This window comes from Nerophis ophidion, linkage group LG28, assembly GCF_033978795.1.
Source record: "Nerophis ophidion isolate RoL-2023_Sa linkage group LG28, RoL_Noph_v1.0, whole genome shotgun sequence".
In the NCBI taxonomy this organism is placed as follows: Eukaryota; Metazoa; Chordata; class Actinopteri; order Syngnathiformes; family Syngnathidae; genus Nerophis; species Nerophis ophidion.
In genome coordinates this window covers 16,328,244-16,351,849 of record NC_084638.1, presented here as the reverse complement: position 1 = coordinate 16,351,849, position 23,606 = coordinate 16,328,244, and the positions used below count along the sequence as shown (strand labels likewise).

Genomic DNA, 23,606 nt, shown 5'->3' with positions numbered 1-23,606 from the left:
GACAAAGTTACACCTCGTATTCTGCTATCGTTTTTTTTTCTAACATCACAAATATCTCTTCAACGGCAGCAGTTAGTCGCTGTTTCACCAACACGCACATCATTTGTAATGTAGACATGTTCACACAATAAAAACACTTTACACTTACATTGGATCTCTGCTTTGATGAGTCGATCACTTCTGCCTCTCTTTGTTAGCAGCTAACAAGCTAAGCTAACCAGCAGGCTCGGCTAGTACGTATACGTGCACTCAGACTAATGTATCCACATACAAAAAAATAATAACGACGTTTACTCCGTTAAACGACACACATGTGCACATGTACGTTGTAATTAAGACCTAGAAACCATAACAACCAAAACAACGTATTCTCCGCCAGACGCCATCTTGTTTTGTTCTTCCTCCTGTGTGACGTCATCGAAGTGTTATCAATTGCGGAACAAATATTGGCCAAACACATGTTTCACTGGGACAATAGTGAGTGGTGCACACTTCCTCCGCCCGGCCACAGAACAAGAGAAAAAGTCCCATTTAAGAGTTGCTGGTGTAACAATAGGAAGAATATATTCCACTCCTCTCTTCTACACGCGGCTTTTATATTGTTTCTGTTATTTACCTGATTTGTTGTTCGAAGCTAACGTGATAGTGTTAGCCCGCTAGCAGGCCTTTGTAGCAAATGCTAGGGTTTTATTTTGAGGAGTGTATTTTATATGTTCTCTATGAGAATTATATTGACTTATTTAATACTTTAACTGTTTTTTGTTGTATATTACAGTCACGCTTAACATCATTAAATATTTGTTACTAGAAAGGAACGAACGTCTCGTAATTTAAGTCTGGAATAAGTCACATGTTATTATAATAACAATAATAATAATACATTGTATTTGATACAGGGCTTTTCAGTGCACTCAAAGACGCTTTACAGGATAGACATTTTATTATTATTACCCCAAAGGGAATTAGCGGTATAAAATGGATGGATGGATGGATGGATTATTATGACAGTGTAATATAATGTATTACACATACATTGCAATAGTCTACTTTTTGGTGGTGCTAACTTTATTAGCAATAAATACAAATTATGTTGTTTTCAAGCACTTATATTACCCTGATGACATCCACCCATCCATTGTCCTACCGCTTGTCCCTTTTTGGGGTTGCAGAGGGAGCCTATCTCAGCTGCATTCGGGCAGACATATCATGGAAATTAAATCAACTGATGCATGTTATTACGAATACACTATTTGCACAATTGTAAGCAATTAATGCTCATTCGGTTAGACAAAAATAAATATTTAATGAAATAAATATTAGATATTAAAAATGGCTTTAATATACTGCACACAAATTGAACATGCATCAATATTTTGTTTGTAATCAAATATATATATATATATATATATATATATATATATATATATACTTGTGGAGGGAGGTTGTGATCAGCACACTGCAGATGTAAATGTCAGCGACCCCGTCTGGGCTACTGGAGACAGTGCACCCTCAGACGGGGGCGTGGCATGGGTGGGAAGGCGAGACGCAGCTGGCAGGTGATTAGATTTCGCAGGTGGTACGTGTGAATCTAATCAACTGTTGTCTTTAAGAATGAGCAGCCGGCAGAGGAGGAGGTGATAGGATTGGAGAGACTGAAAAGTCTTCATGAAAATGCACTTGGTTGAGAAGAACGATATTAAAAACCCTGTCAACTCTGAGCAACTGGATTCTGGCATGGATCTGTGGCACTGTGAGTAGGAAAATGCTTACAATACTATATTGCCAAAAGTATTTGGCCACCTGCCTTTACGCACATATGAACTTGAAGTGCCATCCCAAGGAATTGTCCAACATGTTTTGGTATCCTGGGGCATTCAAAGTTCCTTTCACTGGAACTAAGGGGAAAAGCCCAACTCCTGAAAAAACAAACTCACACCATAATTCCTCCCCCACCGAATTTCGCACTCTGCTCAATGCCATCAAAAATGTAGCGTTCTCCTGGCAACCTCCAAACCCAGACTGGTCCATCAGATTGCCAGATGAAAAAAGTGTGACTCATCAGTCTAGAGAAGGCGTCTCTACTGCTCTAGAGTCCAGTGGCTACGTGCTTTACACCACTGCATCCCACGCTTTGCATTGGACTTGGTGATGTATGGCTTGGATTCAGCTGTACGGCCATGGAAAGCCATTCCATGAAGCTCTCTGCCTACTGTACGTGGGTTAATTGGAAGGTCACATGAAGTTGGGAGCTCAGTAGCAACTGACAGTGCAAAGACTTTCTGCACAATGTGCTTCAGCATCTGCTGACCCCTCTCTGTCCGTTTACGTGACCTACCACTTGATGGTTGCTGTTGTTCCCAAACTCTTCACTTTTCGTGTAATAAAGTTGACTTTGGAATATTTAGAAGCGAGGACATTTCACGACTGGATTTGTTGCACAGGTGGCATCCTATGACAGTTACATGCTGGAAATCACTGAGCGGCCCATTTATTCACAAAATGTTTTTAGAAACTGTCTCCATGCCGAAGTGTTTGATATTATAAGTTATTAGAACACCTGATTGTCATCATTTGGATGGGTGGCCAAATACTTTTGGCAATGTAGTGGGTATATAACTTCTCACGCTAGTACATTTCTTATGGTGTGAGTGAGGTTCAACCAACATACTATCGCACGGCCACACTCGCTGGCACTTGTTACACGTGCTTCGCTGCACTTCTGTTTGTTTTCTGTTGGGTTACAAATGTTACTTTTGTAGGAGGAAGAACAAGGAGAGGTTATTGCCCGGAAAAGTTAAGCCAACTAGTCACAGCTCTGTAGTCCTGGTCACCGATGACGTGAGGTGGGACTATTTTGGAGGTGTGTGTCAAGGTTGGCTGGTAGGTTGGTAGTGGGAGGAGCGAGTTGGCGTCACTTGATGCTGCAGCACAATGAAACTTTTATTTGTGCAGACTGACTTAATGCAGTCATGACGGTATTAAAATCCCAGCAGGAGGTTTTCTATAAGTTGTTACTTTTTATCAATAATTAATGTAAATGGAGAAAATAAGATCAATTACACAATTCATAATAATCAATAACTGATGATTATTCCATGTGTAGAAGAACATCACCACAAATTGGTGTCAGTTCACTTGGAAAATATTATATTTGATGGACTAAAAAATATTTGACACATCTGAACTGAAGTTTGTTTGTGTTGTCTTGCGGACGTCCAACAGATGAACGCTTGTCAAGAAGAACGTCCCCTTCAGCAGCAGGAGGATCCACAGCCCCCCACTTTAAAGAAGAAAAGGAGGATCTCTGGGTTACTCAGGAGGAAGAGTTTGTTCCAGGGCAGGAGGAGGCGGATCTCAGCAAGTTTCCACTGACTGTTGTCTCTGTGAAGACTGAAGAGCATGAAGACAAACCACCTGAGTCCTCACAGCTTCATCACAGTCCAAGTAAGTACAACATCTAGATGTCATCCAATATGTATGCTAAATAGTTAAAAACTGCTAGTACAAGGCGGCTAACATTAAAGGTAATGGTAATCCTCTATTGTGCCTTTAAAGCCCCTTTAAAATCACCAACATTAATCCATTTACTTGTAGTGACCTGTATATTATCCAAGTATTAGCAGCATTGTAATTGTAAGAGCCAAATTCGAGGAACTACTTTTAGTCAAACGGCTTCTTGCTCGCAGAGAGGTAGACTAGCTACTGAGCTGCTGCTGCATCCACTCTGAGTTGGTAAAAGTTTGTTCTAGATTATAAATCATGCCTCACACTTGTATCGGCGAAGGTTTTGGCCATACACCGAGAAGTTGGTCAAATTAGTTTTAAACCCAAGGATGTCGCTAGGAAGACACGGCAAGATGCTCATTTAGCAACAAGCTGGACGAGCTGAAGGTGCAGATTGCGACAAATAAGATGATCGGGGACAGCTGCATTCTGCTCATCACGGAGATGTGGCTTCACCCGCTCATCCCGGACACGGCTATCGAGCTAGCGGGCCGCACAACACATCGGCATGACAGAACCAAAGACTCCAGTAAGAGCAGAGGAGGGAGGCTATGCATCTACGTCAACAGCAGCTGGTGCACCAACATCAAGACTGTTACCAGTCACTGTTCATCAGATTTGGAGTACGTTACTGTGGAATGCAGACTCATCTACCTTCCACGGGAGTTTAATGTTGTCATAGTAACTGCTGTTTGACATACTAGTACGGCACTCAGGGTGTTACTTGACTCCATTAGCAGTCAACAAATTGCATACCCTGAGGCAGTGCACATCATTGCTGGGGACAAAAAGGCTACCCTTTTTTGATTTTAGCTCTGCGTTCAATACCATCCTCCCCCAAAGACTGGTGCCCAAACTGACGGGGCTGGGACTGTCTTCCTCCATCTGCCACTGGATCCTGGACTTCCTGACAAATTGCTCTCAGAGGGTGGAAGTAGGCTCCCACCTCTAAGCATCCATCAGCATCAGCACCGGCTCCCCCCAGGGCTGCTAAGTTACATTTAAACCGGTGTGGGTGGCACTGGGAGCAGGTGGGTAAAGTTCCTTGCCCAAGGACACAACGGCAGTGACTAGGACCAAACCTGGAACCGTCGAGTTGCTGGCACGGCCGCTCTCCCACCCGAGCCACGCTGGCCTTAGAATGTATTAAATTCTATCAATATCTCATAAAAATCGTAAATACATCGTAGAAATGTCTCAATAATTCCATGAACAATATTTTTATTTTGGAACTTTGTAATGTAACGTGTTTCTACATACACTTCTGTTAAAACGTAATAATCACTTATTCTTCTCTTTTGTTAAAATGTAATAAACATATGTTTTGTTGCATGATACTTTAAATTAAAGAGCTTTAGCACGGTTTCTGTGGATCATTTAAAAGCGTTAAGTCATTCAATGGACTTTGCCTAAATTAAGGCCTTAAATGGTGTTAAAAAGCATTAAATACGATGTCCAGAGACATTAAAATATCATTGTAATCGTAGGTCGGGACCCATATAAATGAAAAATAAACCTAATAACTTAATTCTTGTCCTCATCAATACATTGCTATGCCCATCTGTTTCCTTCTTGGTCTGTGGATTTTAAACTGGACTAAGAGGTCTCACTCTGTGCATCGCTCTCAGCACCTGAGCATGTTAATTCCACAGTAGACTTACATGAACAAAGTGATCCTCTTGTCACTCATTCACAATCTTTGTTTCGGCTACTTGCAGTTCTCTTCCACATGTTTTCCCGTGTGCAGTAGTGTTAGCGACATTCACTTTAATGTTGGAGATGGAAATAGTCATTTTAATACAACGCTGAAGTACAGGCCCTCATATAGCTGCCCGGGATATGCCTTTTGTATAATTATTTTATTTTGGGGCTTTTGGAATCATCATGCCTTTGTCCATTTATGTCAAGGGGGGTGAAATTAGGTCTGAAAACCTTTAGACAAGTTGACTTCATGTTCATTAGGACTTTTCAAAATGTAAAATACCCTCCACCTTAAACAGAATATTTTACTCTGAAAGTAAACTAGATCATTTATTTTGTGTTTATGCATGACTTTCTGTCCCACACGAGCAGATTTTAGCTCTATTGAACCACCTTGTTGTGTCGACCACTAAATATAGAAGCCAGGTTTTGGAAACTGACACATTGACTTAAAATAAAAAAAAAACGGAACGAGTCTGTTGCCATGGCGCCGCCGTTCCAGATCTAGTGGAAATCCCTGTTACACTTAAAAGCGTTGCTTGGCGAGATTAATGATGAAACCTTACTTTGGGTTCAAGGCACGAAGCAAAAGGAAATACACTTTCAAACCAAAGCACAAGATGGCGCCATAGCAGAGACAACAATACAGAGTACAGATATACACTCTAAACGACCTAATCTTTTATCCAACTTTATACATCAGTAACTGACATTAAAATCACAGTGGGCGCTGGAGCCTATCCCACTTGCACACAGGCAGCAAGGAATTTATCGCAATATAGATTTTAGGCCATATTGTCCATCCCTCTTATTTTCCTGTGAACAATGTTGTAAAGAGCAGTGTGTTTGTTTTCAGGCCAATTCATATAATAACTTGTTTTTTTAAGTTCATGTGAACTTACTGACTGAATCTGGACATTTCTCAAGCATGTTTGTCATTTTATGTCCTGCAGATGTCTGTGAAAAACAACTTCTGCCTGAAAAACAGGAGTGTAGCTACAGGATGGTGAAGGAGGATCCATCAAAGAAGACCAGGTGTCACGGACCCTTTGGCGTCTCCTTTTTCTCTTTGACACAGACCCTTCCCTGTAAAAAGTAAGAGGAAGACTCACTGACGCCCCACATTAAAGAGAAAGAGGTGGAATACAACATCAGTCAGGAGGGAGAGCCTCTTAAAGGACTGGTGGAGTTCCCAGTGATTGGTGTCCCTGTGAAGAGTAAAGGTGATGAGGTCAAAGGTGAAAGTGAGGAGAAGGGCGAGGCGGAGCCTCCAAGCAGCAGCTCAACACAACACATGACAACAGAAGCTGATGGAGACCACTGTGGAGGATCACAAGCAGACAAGCTCTTAGCTCCACTATCAGATAGTGAGGACACAACGTCACATTCTCCTGACACTGATGATGAAGACTCTAAAGATGATAAGACATGTCACACCGACAACACTCACTTCAAGTGTTCTCACTGTGACAAATTCTTTCATTCCCGTTCTTATCTGAAAATACACATGAGAACACACACTGGAGATAAACCGTTTTCCTGCTCAGAATGTGGTAAATGTTTTACTAACAGTCAGTTTGAAAATACACATGAGAACACACACTGGAGAAAAACCGTTTTCCTGCTCAGAATGTGGTAAATGTTTTACAGTAAGTCAGAGTTTGAAAGTACACATGACAATACACACTGGAGAAAAACCTTTTTCTTGTTCATTCTGTGGTAAAGGTTTTACACAAAAAAATATGGTAAACGAACACATGCCAATACACACTGGAGAAAAACATTTTACCTGTTCGATATGCGGTAAAAGTTTTACACACAGAGTTTAAAAAAAACACACAATGTTGCACACTGGTGAAAAACCTTTTATCTGCTCAATATGTGGCTCATCTTTTAGGGGGAAGGAATATTTGAAAGTGCACATGAGAACACACACTGGTGAAAAGCCTTTTTCCTGTTCAGTCTGTGGTAAAGGTTTTGCAGAAAGTCAACATTTGAAAAAACACGCGAGAACACACACTGGTGAAAAATCACATTCCTGTTCAATCTGCAACAGAAGCTTTTGTGAACGATCAACCCTTAGAGCACATATGAGAACACACACAGGAGAGAAAGAGTTTAGTTGCAGTGTGTGTGGTGAAAGATTCTCTAAGTACCAGTGTAAGAAACACAAGTGTGCTGGTGAGAACAGCAGCAGCAAATGAAACTGCAGGATTTGAAACAAACTTGATTTGAAAAAAAATTGTTTTGACTTTGTAAGAACATCAACCCATAAAACATTTGTGACATTGTTGTTTGTGTAACAATATTTTAATATGCTTCTACATTTATAGATCAGTTATTTTGTATTAGGTTTTTTTTTTAACCCGAGTACATGCAAAGACATTTATCAACAACACCCAGAAACGCCGCCGGCTTTGCAGGGCCCAAGCTCATCTAAGATGGACTGATGCAAAGTGGAAGAGTCCACATTTCAAATTGTTTTTGGAAACTGGACGTTGTGCCCTCCGGACCAAAGAGGAAAATAAACATCCAGATTGTTGTAGGCGCAAGGTTCAAAAGCCAGCATCTGTGATGGTATGGGGGTGTATTAATGCACATAATGGGGGATGGCATGGCGAAGTTGGGAGAGTGGCCGTGCCAGCAATCTGAGGGTAACTGGTTCAATCCCCACCTTCGACCATCCAAGTCACGCCCGTTGTGTTCTTGGGCAAGACACCTCACCCTTGCTCCCGATGGGTCCTGTTTAGCGCCTTACATAGCAGCTCCCGCCATCAGTGTGTGTGAACGGGTGAATGTGGAAATACTGTCAAAGCGCTTTGGGCTCCTTAAAAAGGGGTAGAAAAGCACTATACAAGTACAACCATTTACCATTTATTTACCCAAAGCATGGGTAACTTACACATCTGTGAAGGCAACATTAATGCTGAAAGGTACATACAGGTTTTGGAGCAACATATGGTGCCATCCAAGCAACGTCATTCTCGTGGACGCCCCTGCTTATTTCAGCAAGACAATACCAAGCCACATTCTGCACATGTTAAACAGCCTAGCTTCGTAGTAAAAGAGTGTGGGTACTAGACTGGCCTGCCTGTAGTCCAGACTTGTCTCCCATTGAAAAAGGTTGGTGCATTATGAAGCCTAAAATACCACAATACTCTTTATTGTATTATTTGAATATCTTAGTATTGCATAATAAGGTACACGTTTAATTTAAAACACCATTTTTTACAGGTGGGGGTGGGGGGTCCTCGGCCTAGAAAACGTTGAAGTCCACTATAGAGCTGGACAGTATAGCGGCCGTGCCAGTAACCTGAGCGTTCCCGGTTCAATAGGCTTCTGGCATCCTAGTCATGTCTGTTGTGTCCTTGAGCAAAACACTTTACACTTTCTCCTGATGGGTGATGGTTTGGGCCTAGCATGGTAGCTCCTGTCATCAGTGGGTGAATGGTTGGATGTAGAAATAGTGTCAAAGGGCTTTCAGTACCTTGAAAGTAGAAAAGCGCTATACAAATATAACCCATTTACATTTTACAATGGAGACCCCAGAACAACCCAACTGTACATCAAGCAAAATTAGGAAAGAATTCCACTTGAAAAGCTTAAAAAATGTGTCTCCTCAGTTCCCAATTGTTTACTGAGTGTCGTTAAAAGGAAAGGCCATGTAACACAGTGGTAAAAATACCTCTGTGACAACTTGTTTGCAATGTGTTGCTGCCATTAAATTCTAGTTAATGATTATTTGCGAAAAAAATGTGTACCTTTCTCAGTTCGAACATTAAATATCTTGTCTTTGCAGTCTATTTAAATGAATATGAATTGAAAAGGATTTGCAAATCATTGTATTCTGTTTTATTTACCATTCAAACAATGTGCCAAATTCACTGGTTTTGGGTTTTGTAGATTCATAATACAATTGTAGACTTATTCATAATAGTTATTTTTAATAGGTTTTTGAATTTACTGAAGTGTTACATATTTTCATATGTAATTGTTAATAATCCCATAGATTAGCACCTTTATATGATATACATATTTGCTGGTTCACATCTGAAACATCCTCTGGACCACTTCAGGGAGCATATGATTATTTACTTTATACATCATTTGAACAGTTGTCTTTTATACAATTTAAACGTGTGATTTTATGAATCATCTGTTGGGTTTCTTTTGTTTTTACAAATTTACATTTGTGGATTAAAAAAAAAATCCTCGTGTTTTAAACATTTTTTGCCTTTTCTTTTAACTTTTTAAACATCCCCAAAACAATATCAATGTCAATCAAAGTTTGGAGTGTCAGGCAAAGGCCAATATTGTACAACATCTCACAGAGTTTGCTTTGCATACATTCATAAAATAAACTGTTTATTTTGTTTCCCTATCACAGAACGAACAATCAATCAATCAATGTTTACTTACATAGCCCTAAATCACTAGTGTCTCAAAGGGCTGCACAAACCACTACAACATCCTCGGTAGGCCCACATAAGGGCAAGGAAAACTCACACCCAGTGGGACATTGGTGACAATAATGCCTATGAGAACCTTTGAGAGGAGGAAAGCAATGGATGTCGAGCGGGTCTAACATAATACTGTGAAAGTTCAATCCATAATGGATCCAACACAGTCGCGAGAGTCCAGTCCAAAGCGGATCCAACACAGCAGCGAGAGTCCCGTTCACAGCGGAGCCAGCAGGAAACCATCCCAAGCGGAGGCGGATCAGCAGCGCAGAGATGTCCCCAGCCGATACACAGGCGAGCAGTACATGGCCACCGGATCGGAACGGACCCCCTCCACAAGGGAGAGTGGGACATAGAAGAAAAAGAACAGAAACGGCAGATCAACTGGTCTAAAAAGGGAGTCTATTTAAAGGCTAGAGTATACAAATGAGTTTTAAGGTGAGACTTAAATGCTTCTACTGAGGTGGCATCTCGAACTGTTACCGGTAGGGCATTCCAGAGTACTGGAGCCCGAAATGAAAAAGCTCTAAAGCCCGCAGACTTTTTTGGGACTTTGGGAATCACTAATAAGCGGGAGTCCTTTGAACGCAAATTTCTTGCCGGGACATATGGTACAATACAATCGGCAAGATAGGATGGAGCTAGACCGTGTAGTATTTTATACGTAAGTAGTAAAATCTTAAAGTCACATCTTAAGTGCACAGGAAGCCAGTGCAGGTGAGCCAGTACAGGCGTAATGTGATCAAACTTTCTTGTTCTTGTCAAAAGTCTAGCAGCCGCATTTTGTACCAACTGTAATCTTTTAATGCTAGACATGGGGAGACCCGAAAATAATACGTTACAGTAATCGAGACGAGACGTAACAAACGCATGGATAATGATCTCAGCGTCTTTAGTGGACAGAATGGAGCGAATTTTAGCGATATTACGGAGATGAAAGAAGGCCGTTTTAGTAACGCTTTTAATGTGTGACTCAAAGGACAGAGTTGGGTCGAAGATAACACCCAGATTCTTTACCGTGTCGCCTTGTTTAATTGTTCGGTTGTCAAATGTTAGAGTTGTATCATTAAATAGAGTTCGGTGTCTAGCAGGACCGATAATCAGCATTTCTGTTTTTTGGCGTTGAGTTGCAAAAAGTTAGCGGACATCCATTGTTTAATTTCATTAAGACACGCCTCCAGCTGACTACAATCCGGCGTGTTGGTCAGCTTTAGGGGCATGTAGAGTTCGGTGTCATCAGCATAACAGTGAAAGCTAATACCGTATTTGCGTATGATGTCACCTAACGGCAGCACGTAGATGCTGAAGAGTGCAGGGCCAAGGACCGAACCCTGGGGAACTCCACACGTTACCTTAACGTAGTCCGAGGTCACATTGTTATGGGAGACACACTGCATCCTATCAGTAAGATAAGAGTTAAACCAAGACAGGGCTAAGTCTGACATACCAATTCGTGTTTTGATATGTTCTAATAAAATATTATGATCGACGGTATCGAAAGCAGCGCTAAGATCGAGGAGCAGCAACATAGATGACGCATCAGAATCCATCGTTAGCAATAGATCATTAGTCATTTTTGCGAGGGCTGTCTCCGTGGAGTGATTTGCCCTGAAACCGGATTGAAAGGTTTCACATAGATTGTTAGACGCTTAGTGTTCATTTAACTGCTCCGCAACAATTTTTTCGAGGATTTTTGAAATAAAGGGAAGGTGAGACACCGGTCGGTAGTTTACCATGAGGTCAGGATCGAGGTTAGGTCTTTTAAGAAGAGGATGAATAACCGCTTTTTTGAATGCTAGGGGAACAGTGCCCGAGGAAAGTGATAAGTTCATAATATTTAGCACTGATGGACCTAATAATACAAAAAGCTCCTTGATAAGTTTCCCAGGAAGAGGGTCAAGTAAACATGTTGTTTGTTTTATTCCATTTACACGTTGTAACAATTCCTCTAATGTTATTTCCTCAAAACAAGAGAAACTATTTTGGAGGGCAGTATCCGCCGTATATACAATCGTGTCAGTGTTAATAGAACCCAGTTGTAGCTGGGACGCATTGTCTTTAATCTCCTTTCTAATGACTTTAATTTTCTTACTAAATAATTGCATAAAGTCATCAGCTGAATGGGTGGAGCTACTGGAAGGAGTCCCTTGTTGGGATAGCGATGCTACCGTACTAAACAAAAATTTAGGATCGTTTTTATTACGGTGGATGAGATTTGAGTAATATTTAGCTTTAGCTAAGGTAAGCATGCGTTTATAAGTTATTAAACCATCACTCCATGCTTGATGGTGCACCTCAAGTTTAGTCGTGCGCCATTTGCGTTCCAGCTTTCTACATAATAATTTCTGAGCTCTAGTTTCTTCTGTAAACCACGGGGTACGCTTTTTTGGAGCCTTTTTTAACTTTAGCGGTGCTATGTTATCAAAGGTTTCGCGCAGGGCGTCGTTAAAGTTGTTAGTGAGGTTATCAATAGAGCCCACATACTTTGGGAATGGTGCCATTACCGAGGGCAGTAGGTCAGCAAGAGTTGTCGTTGTGGCCGTATTAATGTTGCGGCTGCTATGGATAGATAGATAGATAGATAGATAGATAGATAGATAGATAGATAGATAGATAGATAGATAGATAGATAGATAGATAGATGGATAGATAGATAGATAGTACTTTATTGATTCCTTCAGGAGAGTTCCTTCAGGAAAATTTTAATTCCAGCAGCAGTGTACAGAGTTAAGATCAATTAAAAAAAAAAAAAAAAAAAAAGTAAAAAGTAAATAATGGGGAAACAAAATAGAGAAATTTTACAAAAAAAATAAAAACAATGGGAATAACAATATAACAGTAAAATAAGAATATAACAAGACAAAGTAGCAGTTATTGTTATTATTAGTTTGCCGAACATGCGTCTGAACCTCGAATTTTATAAAGGTAATGATCGGACAATACTTTAGTATACGGGAGTATCGTAACTTTGGAAACGGTGATACCCCTGACAAGCACTAGGTCTATCGTATTACCGTTGCAATGCGTGGGTTCATTTATTATTTGTGTGAGACCACAGCTATCAATTATAGTCTGGAGCGCTATGCACGGTGGGTCCGATGGGGTATTCATATGGATATTAAAGTCCCCCATTATGATTATATTATCGGCGTGTGTCACTAGATCAGCAACAAACTCTGAGAATTCATTGATAAAGTCTGAATAGGGCCCTGGGGGGCGGTAGATAACAGCCAGGTGTAGAGGCAGCGGTGTGACAGACCTCATAGTAAGCACCTCAAACGATTTATATTTATTATTTATGTTAGGACTAAGGTTAAAGTTTTCGTTGTATATTAGTGCAACCCCCCCACCCCTTTTAAGAGGACGGGAAATATGCGCATGTGTAAAGTTAGGAGGACATGCCTCGTTTAGCGCAAAAAAGTCGTTTGGTTTCGCTGAGACCGATGACGTTAAGATTGTTGTCTCTGATGATATCATTAACTAACAACGTTTTGGGAGACAATGATCTTATGTTTAAAAAACCTATATTATAGAAAGTGGGCTGTTTTAGGGAATGTTTGATCAAATTATCCGTAGTAGCAATATTAATAATGTTGTGTTTATTATGCCCAGTGCATTTAGTATAATTACGACCATATCTAGGAATTGATACGACGGGAATTTTCCGATTGTTTGTCTGTTGCTTTGATAAACTGCACACATCATAGTTAGCCACCTCAGTAAAACACATGTCCAACTCTGAAACACTCAAAGCAGAAAAAACTTGTTCTAATTTAACTGACTCCTTACCCAGACCAGTAGTCTCGCATCTTCCATTTAAATCCGGCTTCAGGATGGAGGGAAGTGGTGTTCTGTGGGGATTAGCCTTCTGCTTTGTTTTTAGCCCCGCTCGGCATCCGCGTTTCCGATCACACCGCTGTCGTCTGCTCCGTAGACGGCCCCCGCTGCTACTATACTCCCCTGCTTCACAGGCCGCTGGATGTAGCCGTCGAAGTATTCCCGTGCTAGTTAGCAGGTCTAGCAAGCACGCGTCTATCAGTCCAAAACGGCCCGATATGTCCACATCCAGAAGTGTCTGGCGGTCGTACGTGATCACGGAGTGACCACGATGTGAGCCAGCCATAAAGTTTGTAGAATCGTCCGGTATTTCTGCCAAATGTTCCATATTTAGCAGGAGCTCCTCGAGGTCGCAGCCCTTCCGGGCGCCGCCATCTTCATTATCAGAATCAGAAATACTTTACTAATCCCGGAGGGGAAATAAAAATGATCAGCACTGTTATAAATCTGTGAATATTCAATGTGATAATGTATGATATTAATACCATAAAAAAGTGGTACGTTTGGGGAATGTGTAATATTGTTTGTATGAACATCCTGAATGTTTTCATGCTAGAATAGTTTTAATTAGTAGAGAGTGAATAAAATGAGGCAAAAATAATAATAATGGTTTGTTCTAAGACTGTTTATGAATATTTAAAGATAATTAAAATACCAAAATGGAGCTTACATCCTCAGTGAACTGAACTCCAGCAGTAAAGATGAGATAAATAATGTGAAAAGGTCAGAAGTCAAATGTTTCTTCAGGTAATACATGGAGCCTCTGCTGCCACCCTGCGGCCGTTAGAAAGAATGCATACATTTTGTTTTGACGTCCTTATAGCTGCTTTTTACTTTCTGTCCTGTTTGTGTCCAAGTCTGTAGTGTGGGCCATAGTACAGAAGGAGGAGGATATTCTGTTAATAACCTGTGGAGGGCAGCAATAGACTTAAGATGTTCTACTAGTCTGCTGGAAATAGAAAGAAGACATACGTAATAAAATGTACAGAACAGGCAAGAAATAAGAGTGAGAAGATCAAAATAATCTTCAAAGCAGCAGCAAAGTTTTTAAATGTAAAAGAACTATCTTGGGAACAGGTGCAAGGTGAACTACAGAGAGGAGACGAAACGGAGTCATGTGACCACAATCCAACGCCATGTTGATTGTTCAGTGGAATGCCAGAAGTTTAATAGCAAACTGACAGGAATTAAAGGGATATGTTGGAGCCAAATTTCCTTATTTGTTTAAATTGTTTTTATTTTGTTTTCTCTAATTGATTGCTGTCCTCAGTTCTGCTGAATTTCCCTTTTGGCAGATTGCTCCGCCCACTTCCTCTTGAGAACCAGGAAGTGTGGACAGGGATGGGACTGTTGCTGTGGTGCGGTTGCCATGGTAGCCTCCTTAAATTGGGTTCAGTTGTGAACATTCAGGCGGCAATTGCATGGAGGACAAACAGTTTTCGACCGTGTGGTGTGTGGTCAGGTCTCGCTGCTGTGACAATGTGCCATTCAAGGTCAGCATACATAATTTTCTAGAACCTACATTTCATTTCATTTTGATAGCTTGGAATAAAGGGATTGTCATATCCAAACACATTTCTACAGTACTGGACATTCAATCATTTGCACGCATTAAACTGGTCAACACAGTCGCCCTCAGTATCGGCCCAAAGGTAAGGGCTGTACAATGATAATAAAATGCCTCATAGCCGATTATACAAATGTGATCAATTCATGTTGATACTGTCCTGCCACAGTAAATGGGTTCCCCTTTTAAAGGGCAAATTCCTCCCAGGGTCCTTGGTCCTAATTACTGTCTGGATAAAGTAAGGAGAATATAATTTAGGAAAACAATTTATTTTACAAACAGACTAGAATAAGTAACGCATTTTTACTGGTATTACATTTGACAGAACACCTGCATCATCTTCTCAACAACACCCACATTCTTACGTAAAACATATTTAAGAATGGTGGTAATAAATTAATATAAAGTTAGCAAAGATGTGAGAGTAAGAAGTAGAAAAACCTGTTCTGTGTAACACAACTTGTTGTTTCTTGAAAACAGCGTCCAGTAGTTAATGTTGTCCCTCCTTTTCCTTTTAGTTGGAAAAAGTTCCTCCTCGTACTCTCTATATTGTTACATTGAATATTCACATGTTTAAAACAGTGCTGGAAATTTTAATTTCCCCTCGGGGATTAATAAAGTATTTCTGATTCTGATAATTACATCACTCTCATAAAGCCTTTAAAGCTGAATATGTTTTTTTTTACCATAGCTCAGCTTCACAATGTTGGAATATTGACTGCTGATATTAATATTCTTCTATTGTTTAGAATATTACACTTTACTCTTTTTCTATGGTCAAATGAACAGGATGAAAGTGTCTTTAATTGTCACTACTGAGTGTAACTATGTATAATTATGTATATAATAATCTTCCATTATTCACCTTCATTACCGCTTGATTTAACTCTCATCTTTTTTTATCCAGAGAGAACTTGACCATAAAAAGATGTCTGCACATCAATAAACTGTCACTAAAACTTCAATAAAACTAAATATATCATATTTGGAGATTGCAAAAATGTAAAACACAAATTATGATGGAAAATATTGAAATGAAAAAAATACACGTAATTACATTTATAAGGGTTTAATATAGACGATGAAGTAAGCTAGACACTACATATAAATATTATAAAGAAAACATTAAAAAAAATGGAGTGCAGTACTGAATAAAATAAAATATATACGTACAAAAATTGACTACAATTATTGTACCCAACTTTAGTTGAAGCAGTGACGTGCGGTCAGGAGAAGCAGGGCCTCTCCTGTGATCATGCAAAAAAATTAAATATATAATGATAAAATAATTACTCTCTGAGCACTCCCCACAGGACTTCCCGAGGGACACGGTCGAATGCCTTCTCCAAGTCCACAAAGCACATGTAGACTGGTTGGGCAAACTCCCATGCACCCTCAAGAACCCTGCCAAGAGTATAGAGCTGGTCCACAGTTCCACGACCAGGACGAAAACCACACTGTTCCTCCTGAATCCGAGGTTCGACTATCCGGCGAAGCCTCCTCTCCAGTACACCTGAATAAACCTTACCGGGAAGGCTGAGGAGTGTGATCCCACGATAGTTGGAACACACCCTCCGGTCCCCCTTCTTAAAGAGAGGGACCACCACCCCGGTCTGCCAACCCAGAGGTACCGCCCCCGATGTCCACGCGATGTTGCAGAGTCTTGTCAACCAACAAAGCCCCACAGCATCCAGAGCCTTAAGAAACTCCGGGCGGATCTCATCCACCCCCGGGCCTTGCCGCCGAGGAGCTTTTTAACTACCTCAGCGACCTCGGCCCCAGAAATAGGAGAGTCCCCTACAGATTCCCCAGGCACTGCTTCCTCATAGGAAGACGTGTTGGTGGGATTGAGGAGGTCTTCGAAGTATTCCCTTCACCGATCCACAACATCCGCAGTCGAAGTCAGCAGAACACCATCCGCACCATACACGGTGTTGATAGTGCACTGCTTCCCCTTCCTGAGGCGCCGTATGGTGGTCCAGAATCGCTTCGAAGCCGTCCGGAAGTCGTTTTCCATGGCTTCCCCGAACTCTTCCCATGTCCGAGTTTTTGCCTCCGCGACCGCTAAAGCTGCACACCGCTTGGCCCGTCGGTACCCGTCCACTGCCTCCGGAGTCCTATGAGCCAAAAGAACCCGATAGGACTCCTTCTTCAGCTTGACGGCATCCCTCACTGCTGGTGTCCACCAACGGGTTCTGGGATTACCGCCACGACAGGCACCAACAACCTTGCGGCCACAGCTCCAATCAGCCGCCTCGACAATAGAGGTTCGGAACATGGTCCACTCGGACTCAATGTCCCGCACCTCCCTCGTGACATGTTCAAAGTTCTCCCGGAGGTGTGAATTGAAACTCTCTCTGACAGGAGACTCTGCCAGACGTTCCCAGCAGACCCTCACAATGCGCTTGGGCCTGCCAGGTCTGTCCGGCATCCTCCCCCACCATCGCAGCCAACTCACCACCAGGTGGTGATCGGTAGAAAGCTCCGCCCCTCTCTTCACCCGAGTGTCCAAAACATAAGGCCGCAAATCCGATGACACCACTACAAAGTCGATCATGGAACTGCGGCCTAGGGTGTCCTGGTGCCAAGTGCACATATGGACACCCTTATGTTTGAACATGGTGTTTGTTATGGACAATCCGTGACGAGCACAAAAGTCCAATAACAAAACACCACTCGGGTTTAGATCCGGGCGACCATTCTTCCCAATCACGCCTCTCCAGGTTTCACTGTCGTTGCCAACATGAGCGTTGAAGTCTCCCAGTAGGACAAGGGAATCACCCGGAGGAGCACTTTCCAGTACTCCCTCGAGTGTACCCAAAAAGGGTGGGTATTCTGAACTGCTGTTTGGTGCGTAAGCACAAACAACAGTCAGGACCCGTCCCCCCACCCGAAGGCGAAGGGAAGCTACCCTCTCGTCCACTGGGTTGAACTCAAACGTGCAGGCTTTGAGCCGGGGGGCAACGAGAATTGCCACCCCAGCCCGTCGCCTCTCACTGCCGGCAACGCCGGAGTGGAAGAGGGTCCAGTCCCTCTCGAGAGAACTGGTTCCAGAACCCTTGCTGTGCGTCGAGGTGAGTCCGACTATATCCAGCCGGAACTTCTCTACCTCGCGCACTAGCTCAGGCTCCTTCGCCCCCAGTGAGGTGACGTTCCACGTCCCAAGAGCTAGCTTCTGTAGTCGAGGATCGGACCGCCAAGTGCCCTGCCTTCGGCTGCCGCCCAGCTCACAATGCACCCGACCTCTATGGCCCCTCCTATGAGTGGTGAGCCCATTGGAGGGATGATCCACGGTGCGTCTTCGGGCTGTGCCCGGCCGGGCCCCATGGGGACAGGCCCGGCCACCAGGCGCTCGCCATCGTGCCCCAACTCCGGGCCTGGCTCCAGAGCGGGGTGCTCAGAGAGTATGGGGTATCGGACTGTCTTATTGTGGCAGTCCGCTCCCTGTATGATCAGTGTCAGAGCTTGGTCCGCATTGCTGGCAGTAAGTCGGACACGTTTCCAGTGAGGGTTGGACTCCGCCAAGGCTGTCCTTTGTCACCGATTCTGTTCATAACTTTTATGGACAGAATTTCTAGGTGCAGCCAAGGCGTTGAGGGGTTCCGGTTTGGTGGCCACGGAATTAGGTCTCTGCTTTTTGCAGATGATGTAGTCCTGATGGCTTCATCTGGCCGGGATCTTCAGCTCTCACTGGATCGGTTCGCAGCCGAGTGTGAAGCGACCGGAATGAGAATCAGCACCTCCAAGTCCGAGTCCATGGTTCTCGCCCGGAAAAGGGTGGAGTGCCATCTCCGGGTTGGGGAGGAGACCCTGCCCCAAGTGGAGGAGTTCAAGTACCTAGGAGTCTTGTTCACGAGTGGGGGAAGAGTGGATCGTGAGATCGACAGGCGGATCGGTGCGGCGTCTTCAGTAATGCGGACGTTGTATCGATCCGTTGTGGTGAAGAAGGAGCTGAGCCGGAAGGCAAAGCTCTCAATTTACCGGTCGATCTACGTTCCCATCCTCACCTATGGTCATGAGCTTTGGGTCATGACCGAAAGGATAAGATCACGGGTACAAGCGGCCGAAATGAGTTTCCTCCGCCGGGTGGCAGGGCTCTCCCTTAGAGATAGGGTGAGAAGCTCTGCCATCCGGGAGGAGCTCAACGTAAAGCCGCTGCTCCTCCACATCGAGAGGAGCCAGATGAAGTGGTTCGGGCATCTGGTCAGGATGCCACCCGAACGCCTCCCTAGGGATGTGTTTAGGGCACGTCCAGCTGGTAGGAGGCCACGGGGAAGACCCAGGACACGTTGGGAAGACTATGTCTCCCGGCTGGCCTGGGAATGCCTCGGGATCCCCCGGGAAGAGCTAGACGAAGTGGCTGGAGATAGGGAAGTCTGGGCTTCCCTGCTTAGGCTGCTGCCCCCGCGACCCGACCTCGGATAAGCGGAAGATGATGGTTGGATGGATGGATGGATGGATAAAATAATTATAATTGTTAGTTTTTAATTTTCATTTACAAGCCCCGTTTCTATATGAGTTGGGAAATTGTGTTGGATGTAAATATAAACGGGATACAATGATTTGCAAATCCTTTTCAACCCATATTCAGTTGAATATGCTACAGTGACAAGATATTTGATGTTCAAACTGATAAACTTTTTTTTTTGCAAATAATAACTTTAGAATTTGATGCCAGTAACATGTGACAAAGAAGTTGGGAAAGGTGGCAATAATTACTGATAAAGTTGAGGAATGCTCATCAAACACTTATTTAGAACATCCCACAGGTGTGCAGGCTAATTGGGAACAGGTGGGTGCCATGATTGGGTATAAAAGCAGCTTCCATGAAATGCTAAGTAATTCACAAACAAGGTTGGGGTGAGGGTCACCAATTTGTAAGCAAATTGTTGAACATTTTAAGAACAACATTTCTCAACGAGCTATTGCAAGGAATTTGGGGATTTTACCATCTACAGTCCGTAAAATCATCAAAAGGTTCAGAGAATCTGGAGAAATCACTGCACATAAGCGATGTTATTATGGAACTTTGAGCCCTCAGGCGGTACTGCATCAAAAACCAACATCAGTGGGTAAAGGATATCACCACATGTGCTCAGGAACATTTCATATAACCACTGTCAGTAACTACAGTTGGTCGCTACATAAAATTATCAATCAAAAAAAAAAAACATCCGTTAGGGCAAGTTAAAACTGTACTATGCAAAGCAAAAGCCATTTATCAACAACACCCAGAAACGCCACCGGCTTGGCTGGGCCCGATCTCATCTAAGATGGACTGATGCAAAGTGGAAAAGTGTTCTGTGGTCTGAAGAGTCCACATTTCAATTTATATTTGAAAAATGTGGACATGGTGTCCTCCGAAACAAAGAGGAAAATAACCATCCAGATTGTTAGAGGCGCAAAGTTCAAAAGCCAGCCTATGTGATGGTATGGGGGTGCATTAATGGCCAAGGCATGGGTAACTTACACATCTGTGAAGGCACCATTAATGCTGAATGGTCCATACAGGTTTTGGAGCAACATTTGTTGTCATCCACGCAACGCTATTATGAACGCCCCTGTTTATTTCAGCAAGACAATGCCAAGCCACGTGTTACAACAGCGTGGCTTCGTATTAAAAGAGTGCGGGTACTTTCCTGGCCCACTTGCAGTCCAGACATGTCTCCCATGGAAAATGTGTGGCGCATTATGAAGTGTAAAATACGACAACGGAGACCCTGGACTGTTGAACGACTGAAGCTCTACATAAAACAAGAAAATAATTCCACTTTCAAAGCTTCAACAAGTACTTTCCTCTGTTCCCAAACGTTTATTGAGTGTTGTTAAAAGAAAAGATGATGTAACACCCTAGTGGGCACAGAGACGTTTAATTAACATTGAAACAACGTTACTTTCCTGTGTTGAAATAACGTTGGATTTGGGTTGAAAATGAAAGTTGGATCAACGTTTAAATACCGACGTTGAATCAATGTCAACGTTTCAACGTTGATTCAACTTTCAGTTTCAACCCAAGATCAACCAACCAATTATCAACGTAATATCAACCAATATATCAATATAATTGAAGACAAAAAAAAAAGTGCACATATAGCTCCAGGCTGAATCCTGTTAATGCAAAATTAAAATTAAGTACAAAGAAAATGGAGAATGTCAATCAATATTATTATTTATTTAGCCTGTGATGCCCATCCTATTCCTCCCTTCCGTCCAGGGGCATATTTCAGTTTATTTTTATGGCATCATGGACCATCGTTTCGGTCCCCTTCTGGGTATCCAAGACACTAGCTGTAAACAGGCAAAATGAATACAAATTAATTAAGGGTGCATGTGATTTACCCCAATCAAGTTAATGTAATTATTAAACACACACACAAACTCACCTGTGACTAAATCGAGCAGCTTCGTATCGGCAAAGCTATTTTTTTCCCCCTTTCCCCTTCATGTTCAGATTGGACATTAATTAATTTGTCATGAGCCTGAAATTGAACACGCAAGTCATACATGCAGGCCAAAATGTACGGAATTTTGCATTATTATAATTCCCGATCCAGCACTCATAGATTAGAATTTGGGTCTTAGATTCGCCTATTTTTAATATACATGTAGAGAAAGAGGAAATACATGTCTATGATGGTGCTTAAAGAGCTCTTTAAGTCATATCCACCAATCTTTGAGAGCCTGGCTGTCTGCAAATATACAAGAGAATGTGTTTAGCATACGCTGGGGGAAGGGGCTGGCAAATACATACATATACATTCAAGTACTGTCAAAATAAACGTTGAGAATCGGCATGAGATAAATTTCTCGTTTTCCTGCATCCCTCTTGTGAAAGGGCCAAAATTATATCGATATAAATAACCAGTATTATCTCAAGGTACAAACCTGAATCTTTATGGACGTCGATGGTTTTCTTTGCAGTGAAATAGTTCGATTTCAAATTCAAATCTTCACTCTTCGTCTTGCTTGCTGGATTGGAAAGGAAGTACTTCAGCACGCATGCGCACAAGCTTGGCTTTTAAGTTCACGCTGCCATCAAGCGGCGGTTTCGTTGAAAACTGGAGCAAATGGCCGATGCGCGCAGAATGGTTGGCAAGTTGAATTGTACACGTTGAAACGACATTGAAACGACGATGTCCCCCAATGATGAAAACAAACCAGATTTGCAACATGTGGTGTGGTGGGGTCAGTTGGTTGTGATTTGGTCGGGATATGGTTGAGTGACGTCGTGACGTAATTTCAACGTCACCTCGACGTTGAACTAAGGACGGGTGCTGACTGGGACAGTGGTGAACATGCCCTTTCCCAACTACTTTGGCACGTGTTGCAGCCATGAAATTCTAAGTTAATTATTATTTGCTCAAAAAAATAAAGTTTATGAGTTTGAACATCAAATATCTTGTCTTTATAGTGCATTCAATTGAATATGGGTTGAAAATGATTTGCAAATCATTGTATTCCGTTTATATTTACATCTAACACAATTTCCCAACTCCTATGGAAACGGGGTTTGTAGCTTCACCAATTTGGATTATTTTTTCTTTAAAATCGCTGATATTTCTGAATCCCTCGTAAACTTCTCTCTCTGCCGTGCGGCCAGAGCGCATTCTTGTCTGGTGTGTTGCTGAGTGTTCAAAACGGCAGAGAAAAAAGTCTGAGGTTAGGCAAACAGTTCTTGTGCCTCACGATAGGGGCGGGGCGCTTATGATCCCAGCCATACGGGGGCCTCAGCGGGTAAGTGTCGCAGAGACTTATTTTTTCTGTCTCGTGCACCCAGACTTTCAACATGGATGACTCCATTTCCGCACTTAAACAGTTTTCTAAAGTGAACTTTCAAGCTAAGCAGGAAATAATTACTAAAGGAAGACCACTGCCGGAGCTAAATGGTTTGTTTCAATCAGCAGGACAGAAAGTTACTCGCTCTTTCCAAATGGAGTGGTATACGTGAAAAGACTGGCTTTGTGGATGTTCTGCAAGAAACCACCTTTTTTTGCTTTCCTTGTCTTCTTTTTTCAACCTGTGGAACTGTGTGGACTCAAATGGGATTTTGTGACCTAAAGAAATTGCAAAGAAGCCTCACCAAACATGAGCGGTCGGCCGTCCATATTCAAAGCTAGATTGTGCCAAAAACGTTTGGGATGAGGAGGATAGACTTGGCTTTGGATGAACAGCGGCGACTCAACATCAGTGTCCACGATGCTCAGGTAAAAGAGAACCGGGAGATTTTAAAAGATGTCATCAATGCGACCTGCTTCCTCGCCAAAGAGCAGCTCACATTTCGTGGAAATGATGAGAGTAGGAGCTCTGCTAATCGCGGCAACTATGTTGAACTCTTATAAGACTTTTAAAACTGAAGGAAGTGAAGGAGGACTTTTACCAGAAAGTGACGGCTATTTGTATCCAGAAAGACCGGAGCATGGACTTCATTTATAAGGTAAGACGGCGATAACATTATATTTGTTTCGTTTTTAATGAAATGCACATTTTCTGGGCGGCAGTTTGTATGTGTAAACAATGCAGAAATGAAACATAACCCG

The 23,606-nt window shown here is 42.4% G+C and overlaps 2 protein-coding genes across 4 annotated transcripts in view; one reads left to right on the top strand and one right to left on the bottom strand.

The window, feature by feature from the left end:
- Positions 1-23,606, bottom strand: part of LOC133545305 (gastrula zinc finger protein XlCGF26.1-like) — a 371,250-nt gene that overhangs the window by 8,621 nt on the left and 339,023 nt on the right. The window contains exon 1 of one of the 2 annotated variants that reach the window (XM_061890749.1): positions 149-419. The exons of the other annotated variant lie outside the window; for it this stretch is intronic. The gene's annotated coding sequence lies outside the window, so the exon portion shown is untranslated. Of the gene's footprint in view, positions 1-148; positions 420-23,606 lie in introns of those variants that run through there. 2 annotated transcript variants of the gene reach the window in all.
- The window catches only part of LOC133545354 (zinc finger protein 33A-like), a 333,514-nt gene continuing 311,534 nt past the window's right edge, over positions 1,627-23,606 (top strand). Inside the window, exons 1-3 of one of the 2 annotated variants that reach the window (XM_061890854.1) lie at positions 1,627-1,750; positions 3,223-3,444; positions 6,159-8,367. In XM_061890854.1, coding sequence (XP_061746838.1) covers positions 1,666-1,750; positions 3,223-3,444; positions 6,159-6,304 — 453 coding nt within the window. In that variant the 5' untranslated portion in view covers positions 1,627-1,665 and the 3' untranslated portion in view covers positions 6,305-8,367. Of the gene's footprint in view, positions 1,751-3,222; positions 3,445-6,158; positions 8,368-23,606 lie in introns of those variants that run through there. The other variant, XM_061890851.1, reaches the window with a different exon arrangement.